Raw genomic sequence first — 14,887 nt, 5'->3', positions numbered from 1 at the left:
CCTGGCTAATGCAAACGAATGGAACTTTTGGGTTCGTTATGCCTGGCTAATCCAAACAAATGAACCTTTTGGGTCCGTTATGCCTGGCTAATCCAAACAAATGAAACTTTTAGGTCCGTTATGCCTGGCTAATCCAAACAAATGGAACTTTTGGGTCTGTTATGCCTGGCTAATCCAAAAAAATGGAACTTTTGGGTCCGTTATGCTTGGCTAATCCAAACAAATGGAACTTTTGGGTCTGTTATGGCTGGCTAATTCAAACAAATGGAACTTTTAGGTCCGTTATGCCTGCCTCCTGCAAAAGGAATAGATCTGTTGAGTTCGTTATGCCTTCCTGGTCCAAAGTAAATGACACCGTTGGATCCAGTATTTCCTCCTAGTCCAAATGATAACCGACGATAACTGAAATAAGTAAAATAAGAATAGGAACTAAATAATGGAAGGAAATATGAAATGAAAACAAAATAACATGTATTTGGTTTGTGTTTTATTAATGTATGTAATAATTTTTAAAACTATGCTACAGCTTAGTATAATACAAAAAATAAGATAACAAATGAAAATAACATGCACTCTAGTCTCTCATTCATATTATTTTAGATATAAACATTAAATAGTTTTGCATGATTGTGTTTACGATGCTTTAATTAATATCTGTTTATATTAAATTGTATAATAATGTTTATTTTATACTTATATTTTGTTTCAATCTTCAATATAAATTATTTCTTGGAGAAACAATGTGTTCGTTGTTTTATGCTAAAACTATAAATCTTTGCTCAGCTACGCTTTGAGTAATAATGTTAACGTTTTAGCAACTAATATTGTTCTCTGCGTTAAATATTATTTTCTTACAGGGCATTTAAACTCTTAAGATACTTATCTAACCTTGGGAAAAAAATTTTCAATTTTTATCCGATTTTTAAAAACTCTTTTTTTTTTTTTTCGTTAGCCATGGTTACAAGGAGATATAATTTAACATATTGTTGTATCAAAATTAATATTAACAAAAAAGAATGTGTACAAAGACTATACTTGCAATGGTTAAAATTTATGTTAAATAATGATTTTATTGAAGTATATCGTAATGTTTATGTAGAGGTGATAAAATTATCATCACAGTGGGTTTAACAGAATTATATTTTCCAAAATTTAAATTGTGTAATATTATCTACGCTTGGCTATGAGTGGAGTCCCGTGGCAATTGTTTTATTTTTAAGGAAAGACAGTTTACTGTTCATTCCTATAAAATATATTGCTAAAAACTGAATAGTGATAGATTGGATAAGCCCAGTAAGAAACGACTTCAACTTTTAAGGACTAACGGCACGTGAAAATAATATCAGGGGTAAGATTACTTAGCCAGCTCAGTCGACTAAGGTCGGAGTTGAGCTCGGGTGCGAATTCGATTCCCGCTTGGGCTGATTATCTTGTTGGATTTTTATCGAGGTTTTCTCTAACCGTAAGGCAAATGTCAGATAATCTATGGCGAATCCTCGGCCTCATCTCGTCAAATACCATCTCGCTATCACCTATTTCCATCGATGCTAAATAACCTCGTATTTGATACAACGTCGCTAAATAACCAAAGTAAAAAAATACAAATATTATTTAGAAATACATGACTGAAATGAAGAAAGGAAAATCTGACGTCACTTGGCAGCAGGTAATATAGGCGCTATGGGAATGAGAAATCTGGAAGGACAATGGACTGACAGCAGACTAATTTGCTCGTAGCAAATCTGGGGAAGTAATATAGGTTAAAAATTTATAATAATGTAGGTCCTTGATATGGCCATGCTAAGGTTTGAGAATTTTTCTACCCGCCATTTTGAAAAAAAAATGTAAACCACTTTTTTCTTACTCGTTCTCAGTCTAATGGACTTTCTTAAAACAATTTCCTTTGCCCATAAAAATAGCTTTAATTGTCCAAAAAGTCCCAAATTCCAAAAGTCTACCTACTGGCCATATCAGGAACACGTGCACATGATATGGACACCCTTGTTCCATGTTCTACAAATCGTGATTGTTTTCAGTTTGATAGCGCAGTTGTGCTAAAATTAAATAATTTTGGTGTAAAATGAATAAACATGACACTTAATAATCTTTTTTATAATTCAAAAGTGTAGTCAAAACAGGTTTTTCCATAAAAAATTAAGTTGTTTTTCTTAGAATACAAAATTTTTGCGTAATCCCAGCGATAAGGCATGTAAATTTGTCAGGTGAAAAAATAAAAGTGAAATGAACTTGATATGGCCATGGTGCATTTAATATGGCCGTATCAGGAGCAGGTAAGCTTTCACGAAAATCATTTGATTATGAACAACTCGTAAAAGATACGCCATCAACTACAACACCAATCAACAGAACATTAAAAACTGAATGGAGTACGATGGTTTTCATGAACAAGTCTTTGAAAAATATGCATAAAACAAAGGAGACTTGCCAGAGAAAAATAAGAAGAGATCACATGAAAACTGCAAAACAGGCAACTGACGCCATATTGCTCAACCTGACTGAATGGAAAACGATCAAGTGACATACCAGGATGCCCTTTTACTGGATGCTGCTGCAATTTAGCAGATTTTTTGGTTAACTGACTCACAATAGCGGGGTGGCCATATCAGGAACATGGCCATAACAGGAGCACCCACCTTAGATAGTGTCTTCGGAAAAAAAAAAAATATATATATATATATATATATAAAATTTAATTCATACAAAGCTATTTGGTTGCCAGTCATCCATCCTACAGCCCAGACCTTGCACCGTCTGAGTTTCACCTCTTCAGGCCAATGAAAAAATTCGTAGGAAGCCAACTCTTTGGTTCGGATGAAGAAGTGAAATCAGTCGTGCGCAGGTGGTTATACGCCCAGAAAATGGAGTTTTATGAATGAGGTGTACTGAATTTGGTGTCACGATGGGGGAAATGTGTCGAGAGACTTGGTTCCTGTGTTGAAAAATAGGTAAAACCTGTAGCTTTTTCCTTCATTATTTCGTTTTGCTTACCTATTAAATACATTTCCACAAAAAGTTGTTGTGCATTACTTTTCGATCCTCTCTCGTAGTAAGAAGTCGTTACTATGACAACAAAAGCCTGCTGTTCAAGAAAATTCAGAAGGTCAAGATTTCTGTCTTCACATGTCTTGAATCTTATTGTATACACGGACTATTAAGGGGATGGCAGCAGAGACATCTGTCTTGAGCTAGGAGCGGCCAATAAATTTTTCCTGTAGCTCTCTCGTTCGTGGTTCTAAATTAAAATTATTTTTAAAGAAAAGTAGGCATAGCTACCAAATTTTCGTTGTATAAAACGCATTTTACCCATCAATATTATGCCCCTAAAATCACCTTCGCCTTCTCATACCGAATACCCCCAAATAAAAACTGTCAATATAAAATAAGGCAATATTAAATAAATAACACTTCACCTGAATATTACCCTTAAATTCCTATTGCGTCTTATACAACAACAAACACTGTTGACAATTTTTTATGAAATATAACAATTTACCAATCCCTCCATTTATATTTGTGAGCTTTTATGTATTCAGTAAATTAAAATAACTAATGAATATATCACTTAGAAATATAATTTGGCTTAAAAATCTTTTAGCACCTCATTTCTCTGTTGTGTTCTTCTGTCTTTGCTTCTGTGTTTCACAAACACATATTTTAGGCATGAATATGAATAAACACATAAAATATTCTTAATCTAATATTTATACACAACCACTTCAGTTACTGTTTCAAAATATTACTTACTCGTATATCACTTTCTCAATGTTATCACAAGTTAATACATTCACAACAGGAAGTTGAAAGATTATAATAGGCCGGCCAAGTTCTGATTACCGACGGGAGGAGTCCGAACTACTGAACTCGTTGCATGTTTCCTGTTTGTAGCGATAGCAGCGACCTCATCTCTCCGTCGGTAATAAGAAGTTGGTGGGCCTATACCAGCCTTAGGAACTAGGGAGACAGATGAACATCTCTCATCCGAATTTATCTTTACATAGTTGTCTCTCTTTTCAAAAAGATAAGGTTACTACCACAAAAATGGTTTCTATTTCATAGGAAATGCAGTACATTCTCTTACAAAAATGTTTGTTGAATCTTCAGTAAGTTACTTCAATAGCGCGCGATATCCGTAGACATAATTTTCTCAAAATACAAACTGCCATCTAGCGGACTACCGAACAAACAATACTGGAACACAAGTTGCCATCTAGCGGATCGCAGAATAATTTAAGTTTATTTTATCAGTGAACCGCTAGACTACTATGGATAATTAATTAATACAAACTTTCAAGAAAAATGAATACGAAATTTAATTAGTATTTGGCAAGAATTGGCAAGTGTTAAAAAGCCATTATATTTTTTTATTATTACATTATAAACAATATTCTGAAATACTGAATTTTATATCTGATTGGGCTGTTGATATAAACAGTAATAATATAAAAAAATCTTTCGTATTCATTTCCAATGAATACAATATTGCAAAGAGCTGATCACTGATTAGCACAACTTCACTCTAATTGTAGCATTTTCTTTGGAACTTCTTCACAAGTAGGTGACCTTGTTAGTGATGGTGGAGGTGATCGTGCTCGTGGTGATGATGGTGATCTTCCTCATGATCGATGTGATCGGTCAGGTTCCCAAATTGTGCGTCGATAGCTTCTCCGTGATCGTGGGCATGGTGTCCATGGTGATGGTGTTCATGTCCAGCTGAAAGCACATAGAAAAGAACTTGTTAATTACAGTTTCTCCATTTTTTCAAACATCCTTGGAGGGGGGACAGTTTATGAAAAAATGGTATAAAATTTGAAATGTTCAGTATTATTTAAAACAAATTGATAAGGGAAACTTGGTTTCAGGATTAACTTATGAAATTATATTCAGTCAGAAAAATTTCTGTTATAAGACTTCCATTGTTGATCAAGACGCATATTAATCAAAAGTTAAATATTTAGTTTACAAATACATTAATCTTATAATATTCTTACATTACTGAAATGCTTTTAATGTTGAATTGTAGTGTTATTGTTCTGTGTTCGTTTAGTTAATTTTTGCGTTTCAGTTTGAGTATAACTTATAGCCTGTGCAAAATAAATGTCGAGTCGAATTCGCTATCGATTTGAAATATCACAGTCTATAGTCCCGTCGCTCTAATTTCCGGCACCCAATCACGTTGCAGGTCGGCTACATTTAAACTTGTGCGTCTTGTGATTCGGTGGTGAAGATGTTAAGCATTTCCTAAGGCTGGATAAATACTTAATATGTAATCGCCCGCCATTTTGGCTCTTTCGTTGGCGTTCGCAGAAATCACACGAGGACGTTATTTGCCGCTCAATTATTTGCTGAATTACAGTGCGTTTGATTTATTATCATAGGAGCTACGATATGATAATGTTTAACGGTGTGGCAAATAGATCCCTCGTCTGGTAGCTCGGCAACGAAAGAACAAAAATGGCGAACGATACTACCTACCTAGACTTTATAGAGCCTTCACTTCCTAAGACGTAAGCAAAGAAGAGGAGTCACGCCGGGAATAACAGCGTCGCGACTGTAGTATATACAGTCACGAAGCTCAATAGTAGTAAATATGCATCATAGATAGTTGCTAACCACTAGGATCGCTACTATCGCCTCATTACAGACAATGCGAAATAGTACGTACCTGCACAGTCTATTGTTCCTAGTATCCTCACAACTCAAGCTTCGTGACTGTATATACTAGACTGTGATATTATAGTGTGACGAGGACTTTGCTTAGGAAACAATAGAAAAAAAATAGGGATACACAGAAAGCTTGCATATATTGCTCTGTTATGACTACATCATTCGGCTTGTTCGTGTATGTCTTCAATAAAAATAAAATAATAATAATAATAATAATAATAATAATAATAATAATAATAATAATAATAATATTTTATATTTATATATACAATAAAATTGATACTTTTTTTTTGTTAACACAATATGAAAAGTTAATGGCAGTATATATCGATTGTAACAATGACAGCATCCATGGATAATAAGGAAGGCTGTGGAATACCATATAAACTGCAGTTTTTACTATTTTCATGTAGTATGCTTATTGTAAAATAAAAGTATATGAATAATTTAAAATCAATTCATGTTAAATAATAACGTGAACATGTTATAAAAGTCGTATTTACATGTTTTTTAAAAAAAAAAAAACTAATCTCACAAAAATAGCTTTCTACCACGCCATGTTTGCTAAAGTCCTCGGAAAACGATATAATTTCGTATCGGCATTTTTTTTGCAGCCCAGTGTACCATATTTTTTTTTGTTACGCTAGCAATTTTTCATAGTTGGTCTGTGCTGCTCATTAATTGAATCGTTGATTGAAAAAAGGAACACAGTCCAATATTTTGTTAAAATGAAATTATATATTATTATACAACCTTTCACGGAAACATCGGCACATCATGTGGTAGAACAATGAACGATATTCAAATGAAATGTAGGGAGAAAAGAAAGACCATCTTATTTGCTGCAATCGTTATTAAGGCAGGGTTAACTCACTGAAAAGGTGTGTTATAATTATCATAGCACAGTCCAGAAGAAATCTTAATGCTTTCTAAGCCAATAACTTTAAGTACAAAGATTTTATTAATTTTGTAAAATGGTTGAGGTTTTTCAGGGTTTTTCCTCAACCGTAAGGCAAATGCAAGGAAATTCGGGCCACAAATCCCTGAAAATCACCGGCCTCATTCATCACCGAAATCATATTCACAACAAATCAGTCGCCATCTAGTTCACAACAATAGAACCAGTCTCAACAATAGTACACAGGCCTTCGGATTTCACCCAAAGATTAACTCGCGATATGACCAAAGATGTTAAACGAGTATAAATAACAGCGAGGAGAAAAATCAGTTGCTATTGACAGTAAAAACAATAGGCCTAATGCTTATGTGCCATAATTGTCAAGACTATACACTAGATAAATTGCTACAATGAATTACTATGAAATAAAATACAAAATAATAATTTAAACGAAGTTAGAATGTAATCGAATCACATTCGGGATAATTTTTCAGAAATAATTCGTTCTAGTCCCGCATTGTTTCCTGGAATTCTCGAAAAGCGGTACCGTATTAAAATTTTACTGGGATTTCTGATGTACGCCCGTGTACTACACCGCACATACGTTTCAAATAGTCTTATGTAAATACATTGTTAAGGAAAGTACATACTGACAATATTACACGAAGTCCACTTTGATTTTTAAGGACCGTGAAAATATCTTCGTGTAGTACGTGATTGTCAAGAGAAAAGATATTCCGTACTTTTAAGAGGAGAGGATGGTATTTTTTGGTGAAAAATGAGTAAATTAAAAAAAAATCCTTAAAATACTTTTGTGATATGTGTGGAATGCATAGCATAACATTTTGTGGGTATTTGTGCCCTTATCGGATGTTGAATCGCCATTTTTATACTTCCTGCGTTATGGATTTTTAAATCACTCGCCCAATTTTTATTGTTGTTTCCGGTAAATTAAATGATTTTTTTTTTGTTTAAAATACTCTTTGATATGTGTCGAATGCATTGAATAACATTTTGTGGGTATTTGTGCCCTTATCGGATGTTGAGATGTCATTTTTAAACTTCCTGCGCTATGGATTTTTAAATCACACGCCCACTTTGATCGGTTTCCAGTAACTTCATTTTTTTTTTGCTACATTGCCAGACAAAAATGGATATAATTTCTGAACTATTAAAGATACATGCATGAAATTTAGAACACACATTCTTTAGACTATTAGGAAACGTTTCTATGTAACAGAATTTTGTTAATTGATTTCATTTTAAAAATACGTCCGTTTGTTTGCAAGAAAGGAAATCAGAAAATTGTTATTAAATTTTAATTGTTTATTTTACAAACGTAGGGACTAATATCAAAATTATGTTACAAACAGTTTGTAGAACATGCTTTTGCAAATACATTGCAAAACAAAGTTTGAATCTATCTTTAAAAACGGTTTACATATATCGGTTTTAGTACAACCCTGCATTGGGTATATATATATATATATATATATATATATATATATATATATATATATATATATATATATATTTTTTTTTTTTCAAATTTGGGCCCCCAAATATATATATATATATATATTTTTTTTCAAATATTTATATTTGGTTGAGTTGCTACAGCTATGAGCTCTCTACATACAAAAAATTAATATTTTACACCAAATAGGAAAAAAGTTAAAAAAAAAATACCATCATCTCCCCTTAAAAGAAAGAAGTTTAGAGGAAACGTTTCTTTGTTCCCATAAATTTCACAGGGATCGAATCTGTATCATTTCACCGAAAAGCCTTGACCTGTTTGATTGCGTCATACGAAATTACCAATATAATTTCTCGTGTTATTGTATTTTAACGTCCCAGCTTGCTGTAGCCCGTAGGTAGAACGAAGCTTTGAAATGCAGACTGTGACAAGCATGTCAAACTGAATTCACAGAATTGACTAATAAACCCAGCGAAAAAAAAGCGGAAAGAATCTACAACAGGAAAAAAAAATGAACTGTATCCCATAGCTACGCAACGGGCATTGTTTTGTGCCTAATTGAACAAACGGGCGACCCTTTGCGTTCCGTAGAGGTCATGTTATCTGACGGTGCTTCTGGCAGTTTCAAAATAAAGCAAGTTTCTGAAAGCAGTATCATTCTCTCTGCCTATATAGACCAGCGAATAGGGATTATAAAGAATGGACACTGAGCGAATTTGCGTGTATTTTGTTTCTCTGTGTGCCAGCGGTTAATTCCACTTTCAAGCGCTAGAGGTTAGTGTAATCGAGCATAGGCTAAGATAATAATTGAGATTCCCCCCCCCCCCCTCCAGAAATGTATATTTATTTAAGTACCAGGTCGCAAAATGGACCCATACCTTTTACAAGATGTATGTAATCTAGTACATGATTCAGTATAAAAATACAATTTACATTCAAACACTTTCACCAAGAGTGAAGTAATAATTGTGAATAGAGTTGAGACACAGGATTCAAACATCGCCTACCTTATTGCATAATCCAGTAACGCTTTGCTTCAAATAAATTCAAGTTAACAGCTTTTCCTTATTTCTCAGTGACGAACTAGTTGTAATAATAATTTTTTATATTTCAAATATAATAAATTATATTATAAAATAATATAATACATTATAAAATTAAGTTTAATATTTGTATATAATATAATATAGGTATATGGTTTTACTTCTCGTGAGAGTTTTGTTTTTCCATTTTCAGTGCTATCAAATCATTACATATTTTAATTATTGTTGGGATCAACGTCTCAACTCTCATTATAAAGTTAATGACGGAATTATTATTTTATGGATCCAATTTATTTTATTTGAGTACATAATGTACCTAGATGTATTAATTATATGTGCTATATTTCCGCTGTGTCGACTGTGTGATGTCAGCGCCAACTCTAGGGAGAAAGCAGAATCTCACGCTTTAGCTGGCTTGAAGGTCATTGAAATAAGTCTGACTACATCAAAGGTACCGACGCGGAGTGTCCATTCTTTATAATTCCTATTCGCTGTATAGACTTCACATTCGCTTGTGAAGACTTGGAACGGGCGATGTGAGCGAGGAATTCAGTTAGCATTAAGCAGACAAACTACCTCAGAATTTTTAAAATAATATAATATAATATAATATAATATAATATAATATAATATAATATAATATAATATAATATAATATAATATAACATAATATAACATAACATAACATAACATAATATAACATAACATAACAACATAAAAATATAATATAATGAACAGATGCATTATAGGGGCCAATCCTATCGATATGTATTGTTGTTATAATCGATATAAAATATGTTGCCAATCTTTGAATTAACAGTGAATTTTATATTGTTGACTTGTAGTCTACTTCAAAATGGAAATAATAGTAAAATGTATTTTACCTGGACCAAAAATATAAAACAAACTGATTAAAATCACACCTAGTAACAAACTATTTAAATTATTTTTATTCATTTTTTTAATTTGGTAGCAGTTAATGCTTATCGAATATCGAATACTAAAAACGATAATCGAACCATTACTTCCGCTGACCTTTTTTTTGCGTATAATGTATGATGGGTGGCCCCTAAAAAAGAATTTGTTCATATAATATAATATAATATAATATAATATAATATAATATAATATAATATAATATAATATAATATAATATAATATAATATAATATAATATAATATAATAATGTAGTGTAGAGTAGTGTAGTGTAGTGTAGTAATATAATATAATATAATATAATATAATTTAATATAATATAATATAATGTCGTAGACTTACAAGGAAAACCAGCTAACTGCACTTAAAAATAGTTTTTATGACATCTACAGTAAGTACAGAATTTTTTGCTCTGTAATCTGAGAGAACCCGCTTTATTATTATAAAGCATAGGTAATTAATTACATTAATACTAGTGGCCTGAAGCAACAATAGCTGCTTATACATTGGATGACTATATAAAAAATAAGTAAATATACAAAACTAAAAAATAAAGCAATAAGGTACACAATACCTTTGTACGATGCCATTGAAGGCAGCAATTCGATGCAAACTCAATTATTTTTTTTTAAATCTAACTTTACATACTGCATATGCGAACAATTGAGTCAAACACAACACTGATTGAAAAACATAACTTGACACAATTAGAATGAGACTTATATTGCAATAATATAATTAATATTTCTTTCTAAACAATTTTTGTAGGTTATTTTACGACGCTTTATCAACAGCTTAGGTTATTTAGCGTCTGAATGAGATGAAGGTGATAATGCCGATGAAATGAGTCCGGGGTCCAGCACCGAAAGTTACCCAGCATTTGTTCGTATTGGGTTGAGGGAAAACCCCGGAAAAAAACCTCAACCAGGTAACTTGCCCTGACCGGGATTCGAACCCGGGCCACCTGGTTTCGCGGCCAGACGCGCTGACCGTCACTCCACAGGTGTGGACTCAACTCTCAAAAGGATCCCGTTTAGTCCTCTTCCAGGCAGTATTAGAAATGTGTCGCTTGATTGTAAATACCCTATGGCTGAAGCACTCGCATCCTATAATCCTGCTACCCGCGGTACACCGCAATCATATACAGCGGGCAGGTCTGCATGCCAACAGATTCTGCACACCAAAGACATTGTTGAGCTGCCAATGTGCCATTCATGCTGTACAGATAGCTAGATAATTAATTAGCTTCCTGTATGCCGTGCATGAGTGTCTTAAAGATACTCTGTCATGATCCCGTAATCTTTTCATAATACACAAAGTCACTCCCATGTCTTTCTGCCGTGCATACATTTTCATATGTGCCTCTGGAATTCGTTACCTAATGACGTCAGGGACTGCCGGACTTCATCACAATTCAAAATTAAATTGGAAAATTTTGTCTTAGTTAATGTTTTTTAGGTATTGCTAGAAGTATTGATTTGTGTTTTTTTTCTTTTTCTTTTTTAATCTAGATTAAAATTGCAAGTTTCTTGTTTATGTTAGTTAATTAGGATAGAATTAATTATGATAGTTAATCACTCATTTAAAGTTTGTGTGACAGGAACCTGTGTATATTTTTGTGTGGCTTTACTTTGTTTATAGTGTTTTTTTTCTCTCTCTCTTTATTTCTTGTGTAGCTTTACTTCGTATATAGTGTATCTTTTTCTGTCTATTTCTATTATTGTATTTGTATTCCTGGTGTTGTGGAAGAGAAGGCCTGATGGCCTTAACCACACCAGAATAAATAAATAAATAAATAAATAAATAAATAAATAAATAAATAAATAAATAAATAAATAATTTCTTCTTAGTGCGTAATAATCACAATCATTTCCAGCATAAATGAAGGTCAATATCTTCTGCGGATCTCTAAAAAAAAGGACCAAGGAAGTGCTTTGTGTGGAGTGTGGCATTATATGGAGCAGAAACGTGGACAATACTACGAAGTGAAGAGAAACTACTGGAAACAATTGAAATGTGGATATGGGGAAGAATGGAGCGTATAAATGGACAGACAGAATAAGAAATGAAGCTGTGCTAGAAAGAGTGGGAGAAGAAAGAATAATGTTGAAACTGATTAGAAAGAGAAAAAAGAAATTGGCGGGGTCTATTGGCTAAGAAGAAACTGCCTACTGAAGGATGCACTGGAAGGAAGAGGATATCATCTAAAAGTCAAAATTAAGATATATGGATCGTATGCTGTAACTAATGGTAAAATAGGAAAGATTGGAGAATGATGGATTTACAGTAAAGAACTTGCCTTTGGGCTGGAAATTATGAATGAATGAATCTTACAGAAGATGAAGAACGTAGATTTGACACGCCATTCTTTCTTCCTTTGCATGCCCAATACGTATATAAAGCATAGTGCATAACAATAGGGATCATACGGTAACATTTCTGACTACAAATACTGACGACCCGGGTTCGATTTCCATTAAGAAATTTATGATTGACATTCGGACGGGCGTGTATCTTCTTTTGTCGCTTGTCTAGCTTAGAATAGTGATTATCAACCGGAGGCCACGGCCCTCTGGTGGTCCGATGATCAGATACAAGGGGCGGTGAACAAAATAATAATAATAAAAATAATAATAATAATAATAATAATAATAATAATAATAATAATGATAATAATAGTAATAATAATACATTTTATTTTACCTAGCAGAGTTAAGGCTTGAGGCCTTTTCTTCCACTCAGCCAGGTCTTCAATTTATAATACAGATACATAGGTTATAATGATAATGATAATAGTAATAATAATAATAATAGTAATAATAATAATAATAATGATAATAATAGCAATAATAATACATTTTATTTTACCTAGCAGAGTTAAGGCTTGAGGCCTTTTCTTCCACTCAGCCAGGTCTTCAATTTATAATACAGATACATAGGTTATAATGATAATGATAATAGTAATAATAATAATAATAGTAATAATAATAATAATAATAATAATAGTAATAATAATACATTTTATTTTACCTAGCAGAGTTAAGGCTTGAGGCCTTTTCTTCCACTCAGCCGGGTCTTCAATTTATAATACAGATACGTAGGTTATAATGATAATGATAATAGTAATAATAATAATAATAATAATGATAATAATAGTAATAATAATACATTTTATTTTACCTAGCAGAGTTAAGGCTTGAGGCCTTTTCTTCCACTCAGCCAGGTCTTCAATTTATAATACAGATACATAGGTTATAATGATAATGATAATAGTAATAATAATAATAATAATAATAGTAATAATAATAGTAATAATAATAATAATGATAATATAATAATAATATAATAATAATAATGATAATATAATAATAATAATAATAATAATAATATAATAATAATAATAATGGTTACATAATAAGAGACTTTATTGAACTTCATCTAAATTTACTAGTTCTAATAAAGTGTAAAGATAATTATTCAGAACTATCATTTTAAAGTAAAATTATTCAGCTATTTATACATACGAGTAATCAACAACCCCGGGCCATAAGCTTGAAACGGTGGAACCAAAAAGGTGTACTAGTATGGCCGTCAAATTACCCATAGTTCATCTCTTTTTCCGGCGTGTTTATCAGCTGTTTTGTTCATATTATTACGATTACAAATTGTTTCGTGCTGTTGTGTATATTTCAAAAGTGTAGTCAAGTTCAGAAGGTGTTTTTTTTTATAAATAAGCTGATATTCTGCTCGGCTAAACTGTAGAATATATCAGTTGATATGTCTCCCTATGCTTTAACATGTAAAGGTGTGCCAACATCCTTCTTGATAAAACAAAGAATGTGGAAATGAAGTGTTCAGTCCGTGTCACAACCATAACACTTTAATAAATATACAGTGAAATATACATTGATATAATAATAAGCTAGTAGTCCTGTTACCTCCACATCCATTCTAAACCGTTTACGTATGACCGAAACCGATAGTAGCAATTTAATATTTGGCAATTGGCGGTATTTCGCGGTGGATTATGGGGCGTAAAAGGTGTAGTTTGACGTCATATCCGTCGCACCGATTTCAAGCATGTTTGCCTGGATTACTCCCTCCTTTCTTTTTATCCTCTCAGGTAATCAATAATGATTTTTTGCATATTAAGGGAAAATAAATTCAGTAAACTGGTCGAAATATGGGAAATTCCTGCTATTATTCAGTTGAGAAGCTTGTATCACCCAGTTTTCTTTCAAAAAAACTGAAAGTTAGAATTTATAACATTTATATTACCGGTTATTCTGTGTGGTTGTGAAATATGAAGTCTCGCTTTGAGAGAGGAACAGATGTTAGGAGTTTTCGAGAATAAGATTCTTAGGAAAATATTTGGAGATAAGAGGGATGAAGTTGGAGAAAAATGGAGAAAGTTACACAACGCAGAACTACACGCATTTTTTTCCTCTCCTAACATAATAAGGAACATTAAATCCAGGCGTTTGAGATAGGCAGGCACGTAGCACGTACAATATAGGTGCATCCAGAAATGTATATAAAGTGTTAGTTGGAAGACCTGAGGGAAAAAGACCTTTGGGGAGGCCGAAACGTAGATGGGAGGATAATATTAAATTTATTTGAGGGAGGTGGAATATGGTGGAAGGGACTGGATTAATCTTGTTCAAGACAGGAACCGATGGCGGGCTTATGTGAGGGCGGCAATGAACCTCCGGGTTCTTAAAAAAAAAGTTTGTAAATAAATCTGAAAACAAAGCCACGGCATCTGTTCGAAGTATGGTGAAATATGGTCATATTTCCAAATGTTGCATTTAAATTCAATGCATAGAATATCATGGATATTTTGTAGCT

At 32.7% G+C, this 14,887-nt stretch overlaps 1 protein-coding gene across 1 annotated transcript in view; it reads right to left on the bottom strand.

Annotated features, from left to right (window-relative positions):
* Nucleotides 1-472: 472 nt before the first annotated feature.
* Nucleotides 473-14,887, bottom strand: part of LOC138698564 (zinc transporter ZIP3-like) — a 529,444-nt gene continuing 515,029 nt past the window's right edge. The window contains exon 2 of the mRNA XM_069824575.1: nucleotides 473-4,731. Coding sequence (XP_069680676.1) covers nucleotides 4,586-4,731 — 146 coding nt within the window. The 3' untranslated portion in view covers nucleotides 473-4,585. The remainder of the gene's footprint in view (nucleotides 4,732-14,887) is intronic.

Source organism: Periplaneta americana, chromosome 4, assembly GCF_040183065.1.
Source record: "Periplaneta americana isolate PAMFEO1 chromosome 4, P.americana_PAMFEO1_priV1, whole genome shotgun sequence".
In the NCBI taxonomy this organism is placed as follows: domain Eukaryota; kingdom Metazoa; phylum Arthropoda; class Insecta; order Blattodea; family Blattidae; genus Periplaneta; species Periplaneta americana.
This window is presented reverse-complemented; position numbering and strand designations above follow the sequence as displayed.